At 50.9% G+C, this 25,370-nt stretch overlaps 1 protein-coding gene across 2 annotated transcripts in view; it reads left to right on the forward strand.

Moving 5' to 3' along the window:
* The first annotated feature begins 10,776 nt into the window (after positions 1–10,776).
* Positions 10,777–25,370, forward strand: part of CAMKK2 (calcium/calmodulin dependent protein kinase kinase 2) — a 41,011-nt gene continuing 26,417 nt past the window's right edge. Inside the window, exons 1-5 of one of the 2 annotated variants that reach the window (XM_019648979.1) lie at positions 10,777–10,871; positions 19,835–20,337; positions 22,064–22,111; positions 23,106–23,159; positions 23,912–23,963. In XM_019648979.1, coding sequence (XP_019504524.1) covers positions 19,873–20,337; positions 22,064–22,111; positions 23,106–23,159; positions 23,912–23,963 — 619 coding nt within the window. In that variant the 5' untranslated portion in view covers positions 10,777–10,871; positions 19,835–19,872. The remainder of the gene's footprint in view (positions 10,872–19,834; positions 20,338–22,063; positions 22,112–23,105; positions 23,160–23,911; positions 23,964–25,370) is intronic. The other variant, XM_019648978.1, reaches the window with a different exon arrangement.

Below are 25,370 nucleotides of genomic sequence, written 5' to 3' on the forward strand. Positions count from 1 at the left end.
CCGCGGGCGGAGGAAGCAGCTGCCGCAGCGTAGCGCCCTCGGCCTCTGGGGGCGGGGAACCACTGCCGGGATCGCAGACAAAGCCCTGAGGCCAACCCCATCCTCCCTCGTCTGAGGGGACCCCGTGTGCTCCTCCCTACGTCCCGCCACGTGGGGGACGAGGTCCCCTGCGCCCCTTCCTCCGCATCCTTGGAGTGCCGGAGCCTCGGGGTTGCCGCTGGGCTGGGCCGCGCCCGGCCCGGGGTGGCAGGAGCGGTCCCGGAGTTTGGAACCGAGGTCACCGGGGCCGGGTCAGCCTAGAATCTTGGAAGGCGGCCTAGGCCCACTCCTTGTGTCTGACAGGTGGGGGAAACTGGAGCGTGCAGGGGAGGAGAGGGCCCACGGACTTGGAGCACTCCACCTACGCACCCCGCTGGTCTTGGGGGCTAATCCAGGCCCCGGGGGGGATGGACACCAGGCGGCAGGACCCTAGGCCAGCAGCTGTGGGGACGGGGACTGCTGCCTCTCCACAGTCGGCTCTTTGCTTTCGTCCCTCCTTCCCCCGCCCTCCGTCTCTCGGCCGGAACCTCACAGCCTTGGTCCTTTTGACCTAAATTCACCTCGGGCCGCAGCACGCTGGGCATGCAGAGAGGTAGGTGCCTTTACCGGCACCTTCTGCCTGACTCTTTGGGACAAGGGGATTCTGGGCTCTACCGGCTCCCCATTGGGTCTTGGTGTTTGGGGTCCCACCCGCTCCATCCTCAAGCTTTTTCCTGGCTTTCCCACCCCCTCCGCTGCCCAGGTTGGGAAGCGGAATGTTTTCACAGCTCTGCCAGCTGCCCTGGCTGCTGTCACTTGGCGCTGGAGAGGGTGCACCTCAGCCCCTCCCATCTCCCCCAGAAGGTTGGGGTACGGGGGGGGTGGCGTTTGAGGAGCGGGGAACTCAGTGCTATCAGCAAGGGAGGGGCACGCTGCCCTCGGGGTGGGACGTGCAGTGTCCAGTTCCTTAGAGGCAACTTTTGCTTTCCTCGGTCTGGTAGTCCCCACAGCCATAGAGACAGAAACTTCACGTGCCCTAAAGCTGTGTAGTCATTTATTACTCCCCTGTCCTGGCTCTGCCCCCGGAGGACAGAGATGGGGATAGCTCTTTTCCCCCATAGGTGCCAGCTCTTTGTCCCCATAGGTGCCCTTGTCCCTAGGGGGAGGCAGGGGCTCCAACAGGAAGAGGGCTTTGGGGGAGTTAGACCCCTCCTCCCAAACCACCCCACAAAGACATGCAACTTAAGAATCAACAGTGTGCATGCTATGTAAATGCAGCTTCGTGGTGAGCCTGGACCCTCCTTCCTGCTCATAAACCTTTCCTATATAGAAAGCAGCCATTTGTAGTGAGAGCACATGTCGTATTTTTGTAATATAGCTACCATTTGATGAGCCCCTAAAGACTATGCTATGGGCTGCATGCATTCTCTCACTTAATGCCTACCAGCGTCCTGCCGTCCTGCCGAGGCTGAGATTTTTATCCCCCCTGTAGAGATGAGGAGATTGAGGCTCCAGACAATCCTGCAGTGCTGCTAGGAGTTAGCCTCATTCTATGGAGGGGCTCAGAGAGGTTAAGTAACTTGCCCAGGGTCACACAGCCAACCCAAGTATGTCAGGTCCTAGAGCCTTTGCACTCTACCACCTGTTCTAGAGCAGAAACCCTTGGAAGGCCACCCTTGGTTTCTTGAGTCCAGATATGTTTATTCAGTCTGCCTATGAGGACACAGATCTAAGCAGACATGGTGGTGATGCTGACCAACTTTGGTGTTTCTTTGCTCCCGGGTGGTTAATGGGCTGGTAGCCAAATATATGTACGAATAATGATGCAGCTCTCATCAGGGGTGGTCCTACCCTCCTGGCAAGTGTTTGGAAAAGTGTGGAGGTGAGTTTTGGTTGTCAAAATGATGCTGAGCTTGCCTGGCTTTTTGGTTGGCAGGAGGTGGGGCTGCCAAATGTCCTGCAGACAAGCCAAATCCACGGCAGGCGTGGAGAATTGCCCTGCCCTAGATGCCAGGAGTGCACCAGGAGGAATAAGTGGTGTGGGAATGAAGGAAGCAGGGGGTTCTGGAGACATCCTTTCTGGCTGGTGGGAATCCAGGAGGCTCCCTGAAGGAGGTGTGTTTGTGCTGAGCCTTGAAGGATGAGTTTAAAAATAGAGATTGGATGGGAGGAGAAGGGGAAAGACCCAGGACAGGAAGACCTGGCAGAGGAAACTTGCTGCAGGCTCCTTGAGCGCCTCAGCCTGGATCCAGGATGGGCTGGTGGGTGGGGAGGCACCTCTCTTAGGAGGAAGTGATGATCTGGGTGGGGTAGGACAAACCTGATTTCAAGGCATTTGGGCTCAGATTTTAACATGGGTCAGAGCCGCCCTTATCCCACTGTGAACCCGTTTTATGGAAGGGCTCAGAGAAGCAAAATAACTTGTTTAGGGTCACTGCTGACGTTCTCCCTGGCATACTTTTTTCTGGTGGCTGTGGGGAGCATGTGGTTCCCATTTCATTTCCTGATCCAGGAGACTTGGGGCAAATGTTATTTCAGATTTTCCTTTGGATCAGAGGGCGTTGTATTGCGGTTTTTCGCAGATGGTTTGCTCTCCCGGTTACAGGGGCCTGGCTTCATGGCTCTGCAGCGGTCTTCACCCTCACTCCATGCCCTCTTTCCTGGAGGCTGAGGAAATTACATTTCTCTTATGCAATGGACTTTTCTTCTTTCAGGCTGTTAATAACATGGGACCTTTTGTGTCTGGCTTCTTCCATCGAGCATAATATTTACAAGGTTCATCCATGTTGTAGAATATCTCAGTGCTTCCTTTTTATGGCTGCGTAATATTCCTTTGTGTGGAGGGACCACATTTTGTTTATCCATTCATCAGCTGATGGACGCTTGAATTGCTTCCATCGTAAGTACTTCTTAAGGTCACTTTATGCATTCCTCTGCCTCTGCAACCTCCAACTAATAAACCTCTGGGCACAAAACGTTATTTTGTCACTCCATTTGCAGGGAGAGGGTGATGGCAGAGAGGTTCTCTGAAGTTAATGGGGGATCAGCTTCCCAGAACAAGGTTTTTGGGACTTGCTTAATTTCACCCTCACCTGCTCCCGTACAAGAATCCTAGCTCCCTTCTAAGCCCATCACCCCCTCCAGGGCCGTCCGTGCACAGGTAGTACAAGTGTGATCTTCAGGGAAAGTCTTGATTCCATTCAGCTCCATTCTTTTCAGTCACCATGATGTGTTAAATGTAGGTCCCCATGTGATTTCATTAGTGTATATTTTGTGAGACTTTTTCCAGGTATGTAAACCCACAAAGTGAAGAAAGCCTCACCAGGCAGATAGTGCCCTAACCCTGTGGCCAGGCATGGAGTCAGCTCCCGTCCCTCCCGGTAGCTTTGCCAGGAATGTCCACCAGTGACTCAGAAAAGACCAGCCCCTCAACCCCTCCCATGTGACCGCTGTGGAAGGTGGAGCACAGAAAGGAGAGCAGGGTCTTGACTATGAGCCATGCTGTGAGCTGGGCACTTTGATACAGAGAATGACTGTGCAGCTACCCTCTAGGTAGGCCGTGGGGGCTCCATTTTACAGATGAGAAATTCAAGGCTCAGGTCCCCTGGGATCTGTATGGCTTCCTGACAGGCCTTCTAATGCTGAGTTCTGGAGTCTCCCTTGTCCTCTCTCCGCCTGCTGGTAAAGGATGCCCATTTTCTCAGGGTGTGGACTCCCACCTCCTCCAGGAGGTGATGGCGTGGAAATAATTTCCCAATGGTTTTGCTCTCTGAAAAATGAGAGTCGGAATGATTATCTTTTCCTTCTTCCATGCTTGGGTCCCTTCCTTAACAAAACCAAAAAAAGAAAAAAGAAAAAAAAGCATATTTAAAAGGAGGTGAGTTTGGTGAGACTTTTAGGGGAAAACCCCAGCTCTGGCATTCCCTGCTGGGGGATGTTAGTGACCAAAATTGGGGAAGGAATTATTTTAGCCCCTGATGTTTTTCAGTTTCAGTCGTGTTGGTTGCCCCTGAATTCTTTTTATTCAATCATGAAACATTTTAAGCACAGGAAAAGCCCAAGTTTCGTTTTGTTGACTGGCCCGTGTTTTGGGAAGGCTGGAACGAGGCCCAGGAGGTGATGGAAAGAGGGCAGAGCAGGGCGCCTGTGTTACTTAGCTCTGGCTCTGGAACCCTGAGGAGCTTTCACGGAACCCACACTTTTTGGGGGCTGGTGACAAGCTCTGCCCTGGGAACTGAGGAACGCGGGGGATTGTTTCCTGCACCTCAGGAACTCCCAGGTGAGTGGTCTGTGAATGAACTGTTGGGGAGCGCTTTGGAAAAGATAAACGATTCTAGCAATTTTCCCTTTTTGAAAAGGAGAGAAAAAAAATTCCAAGAGTCTGTGGTACCCCACCCCCACCCCATCCTGAAAGCTGCTGGGAAACTATTTTTAAGTTGTCTCTTTTTATCCTGGTGGCTCCTGTAAATAGTTGAGAGATGGAAGTGGGAGAGAGAAAAATGCTAATTGCATCCTGGAGGAGAGTGAGGGATGGTCCCCTGAGGAAATGCTGGCTGGGAGGCACCGGGAAGCCAAGGTCTTTGTGGCTTGGACACAAGGTAGGAAGTAAGTGGGTGAGGAAGGGGCATTGTGGGTGGTATCAGAGATGCCTCTGCTGGAGAAGTTTAAATGGGGAACCAGTGGTTTGTGTGTGGGGCAGGCTGTGGAGGAAATGGTACCTCCCTGTGCGGCCTTAAAGGTACTTTGGGATTTTGCCTTCAGGTCTTCTGGCGGAAAGAGATTTCATTTAGATTCATCTCAGAGAATTTCCCACCCTTTGGGTCCAGGTGTGGGGGGTAGGGTGGGGTCCCCAGAGCCCGCTCCCAGCCCCTCTCCACCCCTGCCAGGGTTTGCCTTGTGCTGGAGGCTGGGGAGAGAGGGAGGGAGGGAGCTAGATTTAGCATCACCTCCTAACCAGCAGGGAAAAGGGTGGCGGGAGTGCCATGGGTGGGTGGCAGGATGCCCGTGGATGCGGGGATGGCCCCCTCTGTCTCTGGTTTGCTGAGCTGCAGAACTGTCGAGTCAGAGTCTTTCTTTTTTCATTAGAAGTTGCAATGCCACTTGTTTCCCTGCCTCTTCCTTGGGTTTGTTCAGTGAAAGTTTGGGAGGGACTCAGGGGGAGAAGAGGAAGGAAGATGGCTCCTACCCCTCTTTTCTGAATGCCCCCACTCCCACCCACACATTTGCACTTCCTCACTCCTCAGAGTGGGGGCCACCAGTGCACACCTGCCGTTGGCTACCTGGCTATGTGATCGGGGCCAGTGCTCTCCATCACTGACTGAACAGTAGCTGCCTAGCAACTCTTAGATGATTGAGCTTCTTGCTCTCTAAGCGTCGAGGGCCGCAGGGAACACAGGCCACAGGAGTCAGGACACCTGGTTCTTCTCCAGGCCCATCCTGGAACCTGCTGGGCTGCCTTGGACAGGTTACCTCACCTCCCGGGGTCTCAGCGACTCCATCTCGCAGCCCCTCTGCGCCCATTATGAAAGCCATGTGAGAGTGCGTGCGAATTCTTAGGATGCGAAAAGATATTGTAGTTACGTGACTCTTTAATTTAGTGAAAAGTGATGCATATGGGCAAGATTGGGAGGGGAAGAGGAAAAGAGTTAAGTTAGCATGATGGGATTAGAGATAAAAAATTGTTTTGTTTCCCTATAAATTAAAACCAATTGCAGGGCTTGAACTTTACAGCTGCAGAAGTGCTTTGTTGGCAACAGCTTCCATTTGGGGAGCATTTTCTGTGTGCAGGAGCCTGTGCTGTAGGTGAGGTAGGTACTCTTGTCCCCAAGGTCATGTGGCTAAGGAGAAGGGATGTGCGCCGGATACTTCCCCAGAATCTTAGAGCAAAGCTTGGTAGACTGCTTGGCTCACATATCTACTCTTGCATCAATCACTTGACCAGAGCAGTTGATGCCCAGTTAACCAGCCGTGAGTCACATGGGGACCTCCAAAGCGGATGGTGCAGACAGCTCCATGGAGTGACCTTTCACACGGAAAGATGGGTTCCCAGACATAAATTCGCCTGCTGTTATCGGACGAAAGGAGCGTGGGTTCTAGGCCAGCTAAAGAAAGCTCCTGACTTTTGAGTGGCTTTGGGCTGAGTGAAATAAACAGTGATCGCTAGCCAATATTGACTGAGTGCCAGTAGTATTCTAGAAAGTTCTCGGTCCTGGAGTTCAGCAGTGAACAAGAAAGGCCATGCGCTCGTAAGTTCAGTCAATTCTCCGTGCCCAAATCTTGTGAATTTCTTCCTGAGCCCTGGAAGTCCCCATGCCTTCACTCTTTCCCCTCTCGCACAGGTGGCCGTCTGAAGAAAGCAGAGGAATGAGCTACATGCTTTCCTTTGTTAGAGATTTAGCCCAGCTTGGACTTGATTCAGGACATAAGACATGGACATTGCAAGACTGTACCTGTAGTTTTTAGTCCCCTCCTGAAAGACTCAGACCAATTTTAGCTCGGCCTAGAACCACTGCGTGACTTTGGGCAAGTCAGTAAATCTTTCTGAGCCTTTGTTTTCTCTCTGGTGAAATGAAATGGCTGGAGCAGGTGACCACTGATGTGTGCTGTTGTTAGCACTAACATCGAATGCATCTCAGAGCAGGGCCTGTAGGGGTGAGAGAGGTCGTGAGGTGTGGAAAAGGGGCGGGCATGTGAGGTGGCACTCAGCCTGTCCTCGTGTTGGGCAGGCAAGGGGGTGTGGTGAGGACTGTGGCGTGCTGTCCAAAGATGCAGCGAGTTGTCTCCAGGACAGAAGACAGGCCGCCCCATGCTGTCAGTGTCCAGTTCTTTAAGAGACTGGAAATTTTGATTTCGACCTGAAAGCTCCCAAGCGCTGAAATGTTGGCATCTTCTAGTAGTTTTTAGACACACTGTAGTCCAAGCTAAATACGTTGGTGACCAGAGGTCACCCGAGAGTCACCATTTGTCATCTCTTTGCTCTAAGGACTGTGATGGGGGTGGGGTCTGTGCACTCGGAGGCCAGAGCTAGTCCTCCTGCCATCTGCCAAGGGAGGGCCTTTGTCTATGGGAAGACTGATCAGTTTCAATGCCTCCAGAGTAAAGAGTGTTCAAGGAGAGATGGTTGTAAGAGTTGGTGATACTGAATCTGATAAGACTGCTTGGCTGGGCCAAGGTCCTGCATTTGGACCATTCCCACTGGTGTCACACCTCAGCGCTGTGGCTAGTACCCCTGGGCCTCCCGCGACTTCCCCTCAGGCTCTGGGAAACACCTTTGGAATTGTGGCCTCTGAGGCAGCCAGCTTCTCTGGTTGGGTGGGGAGCTGTGTTAGTTTGCTGAGAGCTGCTGTGATAAAGGACCACATGCGGGGGGGGGGGGGGGGGGGGGGGGGCTTAAACAACAGAAGTGGATTCTCTCTCAGTTCTGGAGGCCAGAAGTGCGAGGTCAGGGTGTTGGCAGGGTTGGTTCCTTCTGGCCACGAGGGCGCATCTGCCCCAGGCTTCTCTCCCGGCTTCTGTGGCTTGCGGGCAGTCGTTGGCGTTCCTTGGCTTATAGGTGCAGCAGCACCCGGCCTCTGCTTTCCTATTCTCAGGGCGTTCTCCTCCCTGCATGTGGGCCTCTGTGTCCACACATTTTTCCTTTTGATAAGGACACCAGTCATAGTGGATTAGGACCCACTCTACTGACCTCATTCTAACTTGATTAGATCCGTAAAGACCGTCTTTCCAAATCAGGCCACATTCGGAGGTCCTGGGGTGAGGACTGTAAGATATCTTTTTGGGGGGGCACAATTCAACTCGTAACAGGTGCAGAGTGGGGTCTCTGTCTGCCCTAGGACGCCCCTTCCACTCGCCATCAGCTACCTCCAAAGCTCTCGCGCTCTGGCCCCTTCAGCCCCTCCAGCCCATCCCCACCTCCTCCGCTGGCCACCCCAGGGGCCTCCTTTCTGTTCCCTTCACTCTCCCACCTCTTTCCTGCCACAGGCCCTTCTCAGAAGCTATTTCCTCTGCCTGGAACAGCTTCCTGCCCCCTCAGCACCTATTCTCCCTGGAGCTCTCAGCCTAAATGTAATCTCCCCGCAGGAAGGCCTCCCTGGACTCCCCTCCCATTCAGATCTAAAGCAGGGCACCTCTGTTCTCTTTGATCTCATCCTGGTTTCCTCCCCCAGTTTGTGCTTGTAGAGTCACTTGTGTGCCTACTTTTAAGAAATCATGCCTGTTTTCTTTACCCAGCATGCAGTAGGTCCTTAGTAATTACTTGAAAGAACACTTAGGTGAGTGGATTTCCTTTAGAACCTCTCTGGTCCTCAGTTTCCCCACACGAGAGAGGAAGTGGCTGGCCAAGGACATCCTCCATGGCCTTGGCAGGGTCCTTGCAGCTATCTGGGGCCCCCCTTTGTTGTCCCTTGATGCCCAGGATCTCATGGGACCCTGCACAAGGTGTGTCTCAGGTCGGGTATGTCCCTGGCACGCTCACTGGCACTCTGCGGCTCCCGTGGTGGCTCGTAATTTGGTGAACAGGCACAGGTTGGAATTGGCCCGCAGGAAATGGGAACGTGTTTCCTAGAGTCCTGTGCCACTTGGCTTCCTGGCAGAGGAAGGACCGTTTTCTTTCATCCTGGCCCTGAGCCCTGGTCCATCTGCTCCAGGAAGGGTCTGGTGGCTNGGGAATCCAGGAGGCTCCCTGAAGGAGGTGTGTTTGTGCTGAGCCTTGAAGGATGAGTTTAAAAATAGAGATTGGATGGGAGGAGAAGGGGAAAGACCCAGGACAGGAAGACCTGGCAGAGGAAACTTGCTGCAGGCTCCTTGAGCGCCTCAGCCTGGATCCAGGATGGGCTGGTGGGTGGGGAGGCACCTCTCTTAGGAGGAAGTGATGATCTGGGTGGGGTAGGACAAACCTGATTTCAAGGCATTTGGGCTCAGATTTTAACATGGGTCAGAGCCGCCCTTATCCCACTGTGAACCCGTTTTATGGAAGGGCTCAGAGAAGCAAAATAACTTGTTTAGGGTCACTGCTGACGTTCTCCCTGGCATACTTTTTTCTGGTGGCTGTGGGGAGCATGTGGTTCCCATTTCATTTCCTGATCCAGGAGACTTGGGGCAAATGTTATTTCAGATTTTCCTTTGGATCAGAGGGCGTTGTATTGCGGTTTTTCGCAGATGGTTTGCTCTCCCGGTTACAGGGGCCTGGCTTCATGGCTCTGCAGCGGTCTTCACCCTCACTCCATGCCCTCTTTCCTGGAGGCTGAGGAAATTACATTTCTCTTATGCAATGGACTTTTCTTCTTTCAGGCTGTTAATAACATGGGACCTTTTGTGTCTGGCTTCTTCCATCGAGCATAATATTTACAAGGTTCATCCATGTTGTAGAATATCTCAGTGCTTCCTTTTTATGGCTGCGTAATATTCCTTTGTGTGGAGGGACCACATTTTGTTTATCCATTCATCAGCTGATGGACGCTTGAATTGCTTCCATCGTAAGTACTTCTTAAGGTCACTTTATGCATTCCTCTGCCTCTGCAACCTCCAACTAATAAACCTCTGGGCACAAAACGTTATTTTGTCACTCCATTTGCAGGGAGAGGGTGATGGCAGAGAGGTTCTCTGAAGTTAATGGGGGATCAGCTTCCCAGAACAAGGTTTTTGGGACTTGCTTAATTTCACCCTCACCTGCTCCCGTACAAGAATCCTAGCTCCCTTCTAAGCCCATCACCCCCTCCAGGGCCGTCCGTGCACAGGTAGTACAAGTGTGATCTTCAGGGAAAGTCTTGATTCCATTCAGCTCCATTCTTTTCAGTCACCATGATGTGTTAAATGTAGGTCCCCATGTGATTTCATTAGTGTATATTTTGTGAGACTTTTTCCAGGTATGTAAACCCACAAAGTGAAGAAAGCCTCACCAGGCAGATAGTGCCCTAACCCTGTGGCCAGGCATGGAGTCAGCTCCCGTCCCTCCCGGTAGCTTTGCCAGGAATGTCCACCAGTGACTCAGAAAAGACCAGCCCCTCAACCCCTCCCATGTGACCGCTGTGGAAGGTGGAGCACAGAAAGGAGAGCAGGGTCTTGACTATGAGCCATGCTGTGAGCTGGGCACTTTGATACAGAGAATGACTGTGCAGCTACCCTCTAGGTAGGCCGTGGGGGCTCCATTTTACAGATGAGAAATTCAAGGCTCAGGTCCCCTGGGATCTGTATGGCTTCCTGACAGGCCTTCTAATGCTGAGTTCTGGAGTCTCCCTTGTCCTCTCTCCGCCTGCTGGTAAAGGATGCCCATTTTCTCAGGGTGTGGACTCCCACCTCCTCCAGGAGGTGATGGCGTGGAAATAATTTCCCAATGGTTTTGCTCTCTGAAAAATGAGAGTCGGAATGATTATCTTTTCCTTCTTCCATGCTTGGGTCCCTTCCTTAACAAAACCAAAAAAAGAAAAAAGAAAAAAAAGCATATTTAAAAGGAGGTGAGTTTGGTGAGACTTTTAGGGGAAAACCCCAGCTCTGGCATTCCCTGCTGGGGGATGTTAGTGACCAAAATTGGGGAAGGAATTATTTTAGCCCCTGATGTTTTTCAGTTTCAGTCGTGTTGGTTGCCCCTGAATTCTTCTTATTCAATCATGAAACATTTTAAGCACAGGAAAAGCCCAAGTTTCGTTTTGTTGACTGGCCCGTGTTTTGGGAAGGCTGGAACGAGGCCCAGGAGGTGATGGAAAGAGGGCAGAGCAGGGCGCCTGTGTTACTTAGCTCTGGCTCTGGAACCCTGAGGAGCTTTCACGGAACCCACACTTTTTGGGGGCTGGTGACAAGCTCTGCCCTGGGAACTGAGGAACGCGGGGGATTGTTTCCTGCACCTCAGGAACTCCCAGGTGAGTGGTCTGTGAATGAACTGTTGGGGAGCGCTTTGGAAAAGATAAACGATTCTAGCAATTTTCCCTTTTTGAAAAGGAGAGAAAAAAAATTCCAAGAGTCTGTGGTACCCCACCCCCACCCCATCCTGAAAGCTGCTGGGAAACTATTTTTAAGTTGTCTCTTTTTATCCTGGTGGCTCCTGTAAATAGTTGAGAGATGGAAGTGGGAGAGAGAAAAATGCTAATTGCATCCTGGAGGAGAGTGAGGGATGGTCCCCTGAGGAAATGCTGGCTGGGAGGCACCGGGAAGCCAAGGTCTTTGTGGCTTGGACACAAGGTAGGAAGTAAGTGGGTGAGGAAGGGGCATTGTGGGTGGTATCAGAGATGCCTCTGCTGGAGAAGTTTAAATGGGGAACCAGTGGTTTGTGTGTGGGGCAGGCTGTGGAGGAAATGGTACCTCCCTGTGCGGCCTTAAAGGTACTTTGGGATTTTGCCTTCAGGTCTTCTGGCGGAAAGAGATTTCATTTAGATTCATCTCAGAGAATTTCCCACCCTTTGGGTCCAGGTGTGGGGGGTAGGGTGGGGTCCCCAGAGCCCGCTCCCAGCCCCTCTCCACCCCTGCCAGGGTTTGCCTTGTGCTGGAGGCTGGGGAGAGAGGGAGGGAGGGAGCTAGATTTAGCATCACCTCCTAACCAGCAGGGAAAAGGGTGGCGGGAGTGCCATGGGTGGGTGGCAGGATGCCCGTGGATGCGGGGATGGCCCCCTCTGTCTCTGGTTTGCTGAGCTGCAGAACTGTCGAGTCAGAGTCTTTCTTTTTTCATTAGAAGTTGCAATGCCACTTGTTTCCCTGCCTCTTCCTTGGGTTTGTTCAGTGAAAGTTTGGGAGGGACTCAGGGGGAGAAGAGGAAGGAAGATGGCTCCTACCCCTCTTTTCTGAATGCCCCCACTCCCACCCACACATTTGCACTTCCTCACTCCTCAGAGTGGGGGCCACCAGTGCACACCTGCCGTTGGCTACCTGGCTATGTGATCGGGGCCAGTGCTCTCCATCACTGACTGAACAGTAGCTGCCTAGCAACTCTTAGATGATTGAGCTTCTTGCTCTCTAAGCGTCGAGGGCCGCAGGGAACACAGGCCACAGGAGTCAGGACACCTGGTTCTTCTCCAGGCCCATCCTGGAACCTGCTGGGCTGCCTTGGACAGGTTACCTCACCTCCCGGGGTCTCAGCGACTCCATCTCGCAGCCCCTCTGCGCCCATTATGAAAGCCATGTGAGAGTGCGTGCGAATTCTTAGGATGCGAAAAGATATTGTAGTTACGTGACTCTTTAATTTAGTGAAAAGTGATGCATATGGGCAAGATTGGGAGGGGAAGAGGAAAAGAGTTAAGTTAGCATGATGGGATTAGAGATAAAAAATTGTTTTGTTTCCCTATAAATTAAAACCAATTGCAGGGCTTGAACTTTACAGCTGCAGAAGTGCTTTGTTGGCAACAGCTTCCATTTGGGGAGCATTTTCTGTGTGCAGGAGCCTGTGCTGTAGGTGAGGTAGGTACTCTTGTCCCCAAGGTCATGTGGCTAAGGAGAAGGGATGTGCGCCGGATACTTCCCCAGAATCTTAGAGCAAAGCTTGGTAGACTGCTTGGCTCACATATCTACTCTTGCATCAATCACTTGACCAGAGCAGTTGATGCCCAGTTAACCAGCCGTGAGTCACATGGGGACCTCCAAAGCGGATGGTGCAGACAGCTCCATGGAGTGACCTTTCACACGGAAAGATGGGTTCCCAGACATAAATTCGCCTGCTGTTATCGGACGAAAGGAGCGTGGGTTCTAGGCCAGCTAAAGAAAGCTCCTGACTTTTGAGTGGCTTTGGGCTGAGTGAAATAAACAGTGATCGCTAGCCAATATTGACTGAGTGCCAGTAGTATTCTAGAAAGTTCTCGGTCCTGGAGTTCAGCAGTGAACAAGAAAGGCCATGCGCTCGTAAGTTCAGTCAATTCTCCGTGCCCAAATCTTGTGAATTTCTTCCTGAGCCCTGGAAGTCCCCATGCCTTCACTCTTTCCCCTCTCGCACAGGTGGCCGTCTGAAGAAAGCAGAGGAATGAGCTACATGCTTTCCTTTGTTAGAGATTTAGCCCAGCTTGGACTTGATTCAGGACATAAGACATGGACATTGCAAGACTGTACCTGTAGTTTTTAGTCCCCTCCTGAAAGACTCAGACCAATTTTAGCTCGGCCTAGAACCACTGCGTGACTTTGGGCAAGTCAGTAAATCTTTCTGAGCCTTTGTTTTCTCTCTGGTGAAATGAAATGGCTGGAGCAGGTGACCACTGATGTGTGCTGTTGTTAGCACTAACATCGAATGCATCTCAGAGCAGGGCCTGTAGGGGTGAGAGAGGTCGTGAGGTGTGGAAAAGGGGCGGGCATGTGAGGTGGCACTCAGCCTGTCCTCGTGTTGGGCAGGCAAGGGGGTGTGGTGAGGACTGTGGCGTGCTGTCCAAAGATGCAGCGAGTTGTCTCCAGGACAGAAGACAGGCCGCCCCATGCTGTCAGTGTCCAGTTCTTTAAGAGACTGGAAATTTTGATTTCGACCTGAAAGCTCCCAAGCGCTGAAATGTTGGCATCTTCTAGTAGTTTTTAGACACACTGTAGTCCAAGCTAAATACGTTGGTGACCAGAGGTCACCCGAGAGTCACCATTTGTCATCTCTTTGCTCTAAGGACTGTGATGGGGGTGGGGTCTGTGCACTCGGAGGCCAGAGCTAGTCCTCCTGCCATCTGCCAAGGGAGGGCCTTTGTCTATGGGAAGACTGATCAGTTTCAATGCCTCCAGAGTAAAGAGTGTTCAAGGAGAGATGGTTGTAAGAGTTGGTGATACTGAATCTGATAAGACTGCTTGGCTGGGCCAAGGTCCTGCATTTGGACCATTCCCACTGGTGTCACACCTCAGCGCTGTGGCTAGTACCCCTGGGCCTCCCGCGACTTCCCCTCAGGCTCTGGGAAACACCTTTGGAATTGTGGCCTCTGAGGCAGCCAGCTTCTCTGGTTGGGTGGGGAGCTGTGTTAGTTTGCTGAGAGCTGCTGTGATAAAGGACCACATGCGGGGGGGGGGGGGGGGGGGGGGGGGCTTAAACAACAGAAGTGGATTCTCTCTCAGTTCTGGAGGCCAGAAGTGCGAGGTCAGGGTGTTGGCAGGGTTGGTTCCTTCTGGCCACGAGGGCGCATCTGCCCCAGGCTTCTCTCCCGGCTTCTGTGGCTTGCGGGCAGTCGTTGGCGTTCCTTGGCTTATAGGTGCAGCAGCACCCGGCCTCTGCTTTCCTATTCTCAGGGCGTTCTCCTCCCTGCATGTGGGCCTCTGTGTCCACACATTTTTCCTTTTGATAAGGACACCAGTCATAGTGGATTAGGACCCACTCTACTGACCTCATTCTAACTTGATTAGATCCGTAAAGACCGTCTTTCCAAATCAGGCCACATTCGGAGGTCCTGGGGTGAGGACTGTAAGATATCTTTTTGGGGGGGCACAATTCAACTCGTAACAGGTGCAGAGTGGGGTCTCTGTCTGCCCTAGGACGCCCCTTCCACTCGCCATCAGCTACCTCCAAAGCTCTCGCGCTCTGGCCCCTTCAGCCCCTCCAGCCCATCCCCACCTCCTCCGCTGGCCACCCCAGGGGCCTCCTTTCTGTTCCCTTCACTCTCCCACCTCTTTCCTGCCACAGGCCCTTCTCAGAAGCTATTTCCTCTGCCTGGAACAGCTTCCTGCCCCCTCAGCACCTATTCTCCCTGGAGCTCTCAGCCTAAATGTAATTTCCCCACAGGTAGGCCTCCCTGGACTCCCCTCCCATTCAGATCTAAAGCAGGGCACCTCTGTTCTCTTTGATCTCATCCTGGTTTCCTCCCCCAGTTTGTGCTTGTAGAGTCACTTGTGTGCCTACTTTTAAGAAATCGTGCCTGTTTTCTTTACCCAGCATGCAGTAGGTCCTTAGTAATTACTTGAAAGAACACTTAGGTGAGTGGATTTCCTTTAGAACCTCTCTGGTCCTCAGTTTCCCCACACGAGAGAGGAAGTGGCTGGCCAAGGACATCCTCCATGGCCTTGGCAGGGTCCTTGCAGCTATCTGGGGCCCCCCTTTGTTGTCCCTTGATGCCCAGGACCTCACGGGACCCTGCACAAGGTGTGTCTCAGGTCGGGTATGTCCCTGGCACGCTCACTGGCACTCTGCGGCTCCCGTGGTGGCTCGTAATTTGGTGAGCAGGCACAGGTTGGAATTGGCCCACAGGAAATGGAAACGTGTTTCCTAGAGACCTGTGCCACTTGGCTTCCTGGCAGAGGAAGGACCGTTTTCTTTCATCCTGGCCCTGAGCCCTGGTCCATCTGCTCCAGGAAGGGTCTGGTGGCTCCGCTGAGCTGCCCTGTGAGAGCAGAGGGGAGCTCAGGGTTGCAAGCCAAGGGCAGTAGGGGAGGCCTTCCGGGCTGGGGAAGGACGAAGGGTTGGAGCAGGAGGCTCAGGGGGGAGGGCTCTTGGCATTTTATCAAAACCAAGCATCTTTGCAGAAAGGTCCTCTTACTCTGGGGCCCTGAAATCGAAATCGAATGCTTAGCCTTACTTAGCCTTCCTCGCAGAGGACCTGTGAAGATTAAATGACCCAGGCAGAGCAGTTAGTGGTGCCTGGTGCATGGTAAGTGCTCAGGGGGAGGTTAGCTATTGCTGTTATTATTGCAAACCATTGTCTTTTTGTACAATTTTTTTCTCTTGGTTGAGGGTGTTGATAGGTTTCATTGACCCTACAACCTGTCAGAAGAACATCGGCTTGGAGTCTGCAGGGTCAGTGGCAGATCTGATTCCTCAGGCCGAATGGCCATGCTTGCCTGCCCCGCCGCAGACCTGCGGCTTCCAGGCGGCCTTGAGGCACTGAGGTCTGAGCTCTCCTCTCTGAGACCTGACCGCACCTGCCCCCTCAGCACGCCGGCACCCATCTCAGTCTCAGCCTCTGCATATCTCCTCTCCTCCCTCCTCCAGACCTCAAGGCCAAGGCCCGGCCAGATGCCAGCTTGTCAAGGAGACTGATTAAAAGCAGCTCTGCTGGAGGCGGATGGCTTGGTGTCCTTGGCCTGGAGTGGAGATCAATAAGCAATTGTTTTTCTTTTGGCAAGAAAAAAAAATTCTCCATTAACTTTCTCAGGTGCTGCCAGACCCGTTTTCTTTTCAGGAACTGTGCAGTCCTGTCAGAGGTGGCTCTGGGAGGGAAGACAGGCCATCAGAACTGCTCCCCTGCCCTGGGGGGAGGCAGGCCCACCTGGCCAGGGCTCTGGAACCTACCCCTGAGCAGGCTGGCCTCCTTGGACATCAGCACCTCATCGTGACATTCTAGGACACAGCCTGGCAGGTAGTAGGCATTCAGCAGTTATTTGTGGGAAAGAATAGCTTTTGAGCACTTAACCACGTACCAGAGTGGATATTGAGTGCTTAGCTCATTTAATAATCGTCGTGACTGTCGGGCGAGCGCCCATTTTATAGATAAGAAAACTGAGGCTGAGAGAGGCTAAGTCACTTGTCCACGGTGAGCCCAAGCAGTCGAACTTCAGGGGCCCTGCTTTCCCCTTCCTGGGAGACAAGGATCATAAAAGGGTTATGGAAAGTCACAGCAGCTGGGGCCACTGAGAACGTTGAACTTGGGCTGTGTTCTTTGACTGATAGGGAAGCCAAGACAGGAACACAGTCAATGATTTCTTTCTCAGATACAGTAAAGGTGGGGGTAGAGGAATAGGAGATGGACCAACTGCTCCCTCCCCGGCCTCTCACCCTAACTCCTAACATGGCCACAGTGACCTTTCTTTTAAAAAATTCATTTCTGAATTTTGGTTTTTAAAGTAAAGGTAGAAACAGTGAAACGTAAGTCCCTTCCACCCTGTCCCCCTACTTCTGCAAACCAGGTATTTCCCCTTGGGGCCTCTGTTACCATTTTCTCATGTATCTTTCCAGAAATATGCTGTGCACGTGCATTTGTGTACGCATGAATGGTCTTCTCTCCTTCTGCCAACAGCAGCATACTAATGCTTTGGGTTTTTTTCCATGTAACAGTGTGTCTTGGAGCTAATTCATGTTAGGAAGTAGAGAGTCACCTCTTTTAAATTTGATGCATGGTTTTTCTCCTGGGATGCATGCACCTCATTTTATTAACTCAGTCCCCTGTGCAGGGTCGTTTCAAACCAGATAATCTTGTACGTGCATTGTTTTTTACATGTGTGAGGTTGTCCATAGGATAATTACCCCCTCCCCCAAAAGGTGTTATTATCACATTTTTTGCCTTTTCCTATCTGATAGTCGAAAGAAGTGGTTTTCATTGGAGCTTTATTATTATTTTCCTTCATTTTAGTAATATGTACATAACACAAAATTTACAACTTTAACCATTTTTAGGTGTATGGTTCAGTGACAGTTAAGGTTAGTTAAGTTTACAATGTTGCGCAACCATCACCACGATTTCCAGAACTTTTTCATCACCCCAAACAGGAACCCTGTACCGCTTAAACCGTAACTCCCCAGTCGCCCTCTCCGCCAGCCCCGGGTAACCTCTATTCTAATTTCGCTCTCTGAAATTTTCCTATTTTAGGTTCCTCATGTAAGTGAAATCATAGAGTATTTGTACTTTAACATCTGGCGTGTTTCACTTAGCATGTTCTCACGTTGTAGCACATGTCAGAACCTTATCCCTTTTTGTGGCTGAATATTCCATGGTATGGATAGACCACATTCTTTTTATCCTTCATTAGTTGATAGACACTTGGGTTGTTTCCATCTTTTGGCTATTGCGGATGATGCCTCTATAAATACTGGTGTGTATGTGTCTGTTTGAATCCCTGCTTTCAATTCTTCGGGGTATATACTTAGGAGAGGGGTTGCTGGATCATGTGGTAATTCTGCATTTAACTTTTTGAGGACCTGACAAACCATTTCCTTATAATTTGAATTTGCACTTCTCTTACTATAACTGAGGCTGAGCATCTTGTCGCATGATTTGGGTTTTGTGGTGTTCCTTTACCTTGAACCATGTTCATAAATTGTGCCTGTGTCTGGGCCGGGACACTGTGGTTATTTCTTTAATGCCTTTCCATTGGTCTTTCCGTGCTCCACGAGAGCAGGGACCCCATCTGTCTACGTCACTGTCCAGATTGTTCCATAAATACTTCTTGTAGGACTGTCCCAAGAGGGCAAGTGGCCTTTCTGTGTCCCTCATCCAGTTTCTCCAGGGAGCACTGGCTTTCTGCTCCCATATGTACCGTCCTCTCCGTCCCCTCACTGCCACCCAGTATCATCAAGAAGTAATGTTATTTATTCATAAAATCTCTCGACTCAGCACTGACTGTTTTCCTGGCACCTTGGTGATGTGGGTGATCGGCACGAAGCTGCCACCGTCCACATCTGCAGATGTACTCCCTGAATTCCAGTGGCACCTTGTGACATTTGTCCAGCAGAATTTGTCAAATACATGAACCAAAGGTTAATATTCTGTCCGAGAGATGGAAGGAATTGACAGTCTAAGGGAGTGTGTCTATCTTTTTTTTTTTTAAATTCATATAACCTAAAATCAACCATTTAAAAATATACAATTCAGTGGTATTTAGTGCATTCACAGTGTCACTCAACCACCCCCTCTCTCTAGTTCCAGAACATTTTCATCACCCCAGAAGGAGACCCTGTCCCCATTAGCAGTCACACTTTTTCTGCCCAGCACCTCCTCAGTCCTAGGCAACCACTAATCTACTTTTTTGTCGAGGGACTTGCCTATTCTAGAAATTTTGTATAAGTAGAATCATACAGATGTGACCTTTTGGGTCTGGCTTTCTTCACTCAGCATGAGGTTTTTGAGGTTCATCTAGATTGTAGCACATGCCAGCGTTTCATTCCTTTTTAGGCCTGAGTCATAGTCCAGTGTGTGGATCGACCAGGTTTTGCTTATCCATTCATCTGTTGATGGGTACGGAGGTTGTTTCTGCTTTCGGCCGCGGTGAATAATGCTATTTGGGTATATACCTAGGAACAGAATTGCTAGGCCATGGGGTAACTCCCTGTTTAATTTTTTGAGGACCCACCAAGCTATTTGATAGTAGCGTTTTTTGACCTCACGTTTGTGTTACGTCTGGCAGGCTCCAGCTGGGGGCTGAACTAGGAAAACTTTAGATAGTAGATATGTCGAGCCTGGCTCCTCAGACAACACAGACTGTCCTGGCTCACACTCTGGGCACGCCTGTCCCTCCCCGGACTGCTGTTCACGTGGGCTTTGCATTAGGAGACCTTGGACAAATCTCTTTTCCTTCTCTAGGGTCAGTTCCCCCATTTACAGAATGGGGGTCTGATAGCAAACCAGCAGCCTACGGTGCTTGTGAGACTATGCTGATGTGTGGAAGATGTTCCGTAAACTGTGAAGTGCCGTCTGAATCATCGCCCTGGTGAAGTGATGCGGCCCAGAGGTCGCCGTGCGGAAGTGTTTCATTTGGCCTGCCCAGCAGTCAAAACTATTCGAAATAATTGCTAATTAACAAGAGCCGATCAAGACATCTCATCGAACATCCTGGGTGTAGGGCTTCTCTTGAGGACAAAGAAAAAAAAAGGGACAGCCAGGCGGTACTAGACCCAGATCCCTGCTTAGCAACAGGTGGCCTGAGCTGGAAGTAGCTGTGGGCTCTCTAGGAAGCCTGTGTGCCCTGTTTCGGGCTTTTCTCGTATTGTTTCCCCTTGGAGTTGAATTTGGAATTCTTGTTCTGTATGTGAGGAGGGGCTTTTAAAATAAAGAAATGTGGGGTTTGCGCTTCTGTATCCACTCAGATCAGATCACATCATGTTTTGCCAGATTTGTTTAGGATGTCAACCCGAGGCAGGAATGAGGCACCAACCTGGGCCCGCAGAGGACCTGGTCCCTGGCCCTGGCCCTGGCCCCGGCCCCGGGGTGGGGTTGGCTGACCCCTCCTCTCTCTGCAGGTGGCGCCGCTGCCCGATGGCACTGCCCCCGCGTGTCCATGTTGGATGAGGTTGGCGCATGCACCATGTCATCATGCGTCTCTAGCCAGCCCAGCAGCGACCGGGCCGCCCCCCAGGATGAGCTGGGGGGCGGAGGTGGCAGCAGCAACAGCGAAGGCCAGAAGCCCTGCGAGGCCCTACGGGGCCTCTCATCCCTGAGCATCCGCCTGGGCATGGAGTCCTTCATCGTGGTTACTGAGTGTGAGCCGGGTTGCGCTGTGGACCGCGGCCTGGCCCGGGACCCGCCCCTGGAGACCGATGGCCCAGAGGTCGCCCGGGACGCCGGGTCCCAGACCCGGCCCCACCTCTCCAGTCGCAAGCTGTCTCTGCAGGAGCGGTCCCAGCTAGACGCGAATGGACGCTGTGTCCAGCCCTCCTCGCCTGTCAGCTCCCCGCAGTCCTCGCCGCGGCTGCCCCGGCGGCCCACGGTGGAGTCCCACCACGTCTCCATCACTGGTATGCAGGTGCGTGAGCAGTCAGGAGCTGGGCCCCGGGGTCTTTGTGTTGGGTGAGCTCCCCCGGGAGGATTTGGGAGGTAACCCCAGGAAACCCAGGTCAGGAAGGAGAGACAGAAGGGAAGTCAAGGAAACGTGCAGTTATGGAGTGGGTTACCACTGTGGGCACCTGGGGCTCCATCTGTCTGGGAGAGACAGGTAGAATAGGTAAGCCTTCGGGTTATCCCACCTGAGGCTGACGGAGTTGGGACTTTTCCAGCAACTCCTGGCTGTCTCAGGTGAGGGCTGCTGGGATGGGTGACTTGCCCTGACTAAGGGCAGGGCAGCTCTGCAACCAGAGAGAGCCTTGAGCAGAGAGATGCAGGACCCGGCATGTGGAAGTTGTGCTGAGGGCTCTGAAATGGGGATGGCAGGTCACTGAGAGGCCTCATGGCTTAACAACGTGACTGACCCGTGTAGCCGAGTGTGTGCCTGCACCAGACTCGGTGCTCAGCCCTGTAAATGCATTTCTCATGTGACCTTATAGTAAGCTGGGAGGTAGACTAGAACTCAGACCCCCATCAGCCTCACAGGGCCCTGTGTAATCTGCCCCTGCCCCGTGTCCTGCCCTGACTCTTACGTTTCTGCTGCTGAGTCACAGAGCTCCATCCGTACACACTGCCTTACATACCTCACATCCCCAAGTTCATCCCACCTTAGGCCTGTGTCTTTGCTGTCCGCTCTGTTTGGAACCTCTCCCATCTTTGCAAGGTCACCTCCATCTGACATCCACATCTGATCTCATAGGTCACCTCCTCCTAAAGGTCTCAGACTGCCCTCTCTAAGCAGCCCGCAGCCCCCAGGCCCTGTCTGTCCGGCTGCCCTGCTGACTTTCCTCCACAGCGCTCCTCATCATCTGATTATCTTGTGTGTGTGTTTAGTTGCTTATTGCTTCTCTCCTCTCGGCTGCAGTGTAAGCTCTCTGGAATGTAGTCTTGTCCACCAGTGTCCCCAGCACCTCGCACAGTTCCTATCCATAGTAGGAGCTGGAAGACATTTGTTGAAGGAATGAATGAGCTTAATTGGGAGAAGCCTGGAAATTAGGAACGGTTTTCTGAAGGGGCTGATATTTAACTACATTTGGAAGGCCAGGTAGAACTTTCACAGTTGGAGATGGCTACACACAGAAAAGTTCACTGCAGCGGGGTTACCAGTCCTTTGTCTGATAACGTGTGTCACAAATAGTGTCTTTCAGTCTGTGGCTTGCCTTTCATTTTCTTAGTTGTGTCTTGAAGAGCAAAAGTTTTAATTTTGATGGAAGTCCCGTCAAAATTTCTTTCCTTTTATATTTTGCACTTTTTGTGTATTATCTAAGAAACCTTTTGTTTGTCCCAAGGTCACATAGATTGTCTCTTATTGGATCACTTTATGTTTTTACAGGACAACATAATCATGGATTACTTGTTTAATTTAAAATTAACTTTTTATAGGTGGGGACACCTTTTAAAAATGGGTATTAAAAGCGTACACACTGTGTGATTACATTTTTACAACGTACAAAAAAAACTGCTGTTAGAAGTCGCGACAGCGGTCCCCCTGGAAGGGGCCAGTGACTGGGAGATGCTGCTGGGGAGTTGGGAATGTATTCTTTTATGATTTGGGTTCTGGTTGCAAGTGTTTGTTTCATTTGTGAAAATTTTATCTAGCTGCAAACTTACAATTCACATCCTGTGTGTGTTTCTACTTAACTTTCCAGGATTGTGTCCAGCTGAATCAATACACACTGAAGGATGAAATTGGAAAGGTAGGTGTCCTAGGAGCCAGGCTGGTTCTCCACATCTAATGAGGGGTAGGGGTGGGGGTGTGGTGGAGGGGAGGGGGACGAGCCCGTTAGAGCTGGGAGTGGGAGAGGAGTCCTTGGAAGTGAAGTTGGGGGGGAGAGTTTTGTGATTAATGGCCCATTTGTTTTGTTTTGATTTGTTTTGTTTTTTAAATTTTTATTGGGGAACAGAGTGTTTTTTCAGGACTCATCAGCTCCAAGTCAAGGAGTTGTTTCATCTAGTTGTGGAAGGCGTTTTTTCCAGGACCCATCAGCTCCAAGTCAAGTAGTTGTCTTCAGTCTAGTTGTGGAGGGCACAACTCAGTGGCCCATGTGGGGATCGAACTGGCAACCTTGGTGTTATGAGCACTGTGCTCTAACCAACTGAGCCAACCGGCCACCTCTGTTTTGTTTTGTTTTTACATGATAATATTAATGTATTTCTGCAAAAGCACAGAAAGCATCCAGGGAAATCCCATATCACTAGGATGATAGTTATCTCCACCCCCATTAGTGTTGGTTTTTCCCCATAAGATACTCTCACATCCATTTTTGCTTTTGTTTCAGCCAATGGGCAGTATCTTTGCAGGGCTCGAAGGCTCACTTGCCAATAGAGAGTGAGTGAGTAATATCAGTGAGCACAGCATGCTAGGGATAAGACATCAGGGAGTGGTGCAGACTCCCCTGGAAATGAGGGCTCGTGGAGGAGGCAGACTGGTTATGTAGTAGTCTGTGGCAGACTGTAACACGGAAATAATTACGGTTCCAGATGGTCAGGAATCTGGATTTTTATAGCCAATCTTTCCATTTTTAAATGTTGGCAACTAATTCAAAGTTTCCAAAAACTTTAGATCCAACGAAATACAAGTGCAGGGCAGATTTGGCCAGTGGTCTGCCAGTTTGCAGTCCCCGTATCAGGGTCCTCATTTGGTAGGCCCTAACTCTGGATAGTGTGTCATGGTCGTCTCCCTTTATCCAGGGCTCCTATGGCGTGGTCAAGTTGGCCTACAATGAAAATGACAATACCTACTATGTGAGTACCCACCTCCCCCTTCCCCGCTCCCATCCTTGTCCAAAGAAACAGACTCCTTTCCAGCTCTCAGCTTTCTGGAAGGTTTTCTTAGCAGTTGTCTTATTTCCTTCTTAGGTCACATTCATTTTGTGCATTTGGAAGGAAGTGGTATTCCCAGTTTACAGATGGGGAAATGGGGAGTAAAGGGATGGCTCAGGAAGAATGAATGAGTAAATAAACCCAGCCAATGTCTTATATAGCCTTACTCTGGGCTCCCAGTTCTACATCCACCTACTGGGAATCGGGCGGTAGTGAGCCACATGGCCCTCAGAGCTGAGGCTTTGGAGTCAGTCCACTGTGGGTTCAAATCCGGGCTCTTCCATGTGCCAACTGTGTGACCTTGGGCAAGTGACGTAACTGTTGAACCTGTTTCCCCATGTGTAAAACAGCCAGTCAAACCCCGCCCTCCCGCCGCCCATCACTCCAGCTCACTCGTGTGTCTTGATTCAGTGGTAGTGAGTTTTAAGGCTCGTGGTCTCCCAGCTGGCTGAGCTGACCTGGAACCCCAGACACACCCTCAGAGCTGGAGAGACTCCCTAAGTCCAGCCTCCATGCAGCATGTGGCTGCCTGACCCCCTCTGGTGACCAGGTGTTCACTACATTGTCCCCAAACTGCCAGGGGGCAGGAGCTTGGGCAAGCCTAAGTGTGGTGGGAACTTTCCCTCCTGCCTCCTGCCTGCTTTAACTGGGTTGTGGGGTCTTCTGTCCCACAGGCGATGAAGGTGCTGTCCAAAAAGAAGCTGATCCGACAGGCGGGCTTTCCACGTAAGCTTGATGGGCCAGATGGGCCCTTGTTCTTAGGTACAGGGACTGGGGCAAGGCAGAGAAGATGCCACTGAATGGTGTCCCCTGCAGAGTGACCTGCCTGGCTGGACACCCCAAAGATAGCGCTGGGCCTCCTACTGAGGTTTTTTATTCATTTTCGTTAAAAAAAAAAAATTTATTCAAGCATTACAGGTTTCAAGTCAGACAATCGATTGGAAGAAAATAGTTTGACAGTTCCTCAAAAAGTTAAGCATGGAGTTACTATAACCTAGTAATTCTACTCCTGGGTATACCTACCCAAGAGAATTGAAAACACATGTTCACACTAAAGCTTGTACACGAATGCTCACAGCAGCATTATTCACAATACCCAAAAGATGGAAACAGCCCAAGGGTCCATCAGTGACTAACTGGATAAACAAAAGGTGGCCTGTCCATCCAGTGGAATATTATTCAGCCATTAAAAAGGAACGAAGCACTGATAGATACTACATCATGGATGAACCTTGAAATCATAGAGCTAAGTGAAAGAAGCCAGACACAAAAAGTCACATATTGTATGATTCTACTTATATGAAGTGTCCAGAATAGATATATCCATAGAGACAGAAAGCAGATTGGTGGTTTCCAGGGGCCAGGGGTAAGAAGACTGAGAATAGGTATGAGATTTTTTTTTTTATTTTTTATTTTTTTGGGTGGGACCTGAAAATGTTCTGGATAAGATCGTGGTGATGGTTGCATAACCTTGTGACTGTTCTAAAAACCATTGTATTATACATCTCAAAATGATGAATTAAAAAAAATTTAAATGCCATGAGGTATTTGAATTATATCTACTGAAAAAAGCAGTCAAAGAACAGGAGGGCTTTTAATGGAGAACAAGAGGTTCTCGCTGTACTTCTTCTCCTTACAGGCAGCCCCCACGTTTCAGTCTTTTAGGAGCTGGTAGTTAAGATACGTGACCCAAGGATAGACCTCCTGGTGAGCCTATCAGAGGCTGCTCCAACATAAGCTCCCTGCCAGCATTGCCGTGGGGGCCAGAAAAGAGAAAGAAGATAAGAAAAAGATGTAAACCCCATCCTATCCCCAAGACCCTGGTTTATCCTGCTTAGCTGAACTCCGAGCTACATATCTTGGTGCCATTATTTTTTGTCTTATCCATGTTTGACATCCACGTCTGACCTCCTCTGAAGAGAGATGAGGATTGTGGTTCTTACACCACTCCTTACCTCCCTTTCCCAACCAGGCAATGAAATGATACCATGATGTTTAGCTCCTCTTTTATTACTACACTTGACACTTCCTTTCTCATTCCAGCAGCTGTAGCGAGTGTCTCCTGACTCCCCGCTTTGTAAGATGAGGCTGTTAGTGCCCCCCGCCCCCACCGTCCCCTAGAACTCCTCTCCC

Source organism: Hipposideros armiger, unplaced genomic scaffold (genome assembly GCF_001890085.2).
Source record: "Hipposideros armiger isolate ML-2016 unplaced genomic scaffold, ASM189008v1 scaffold_128, whole genome shotgun sequence".
Classification (NCBI taxonomy): Eukaryota; Metazoa; Chordata; class Mammalia; order Chiroptera; family Hipposideridae; genus Hipposideros; species Hipposideros armiger.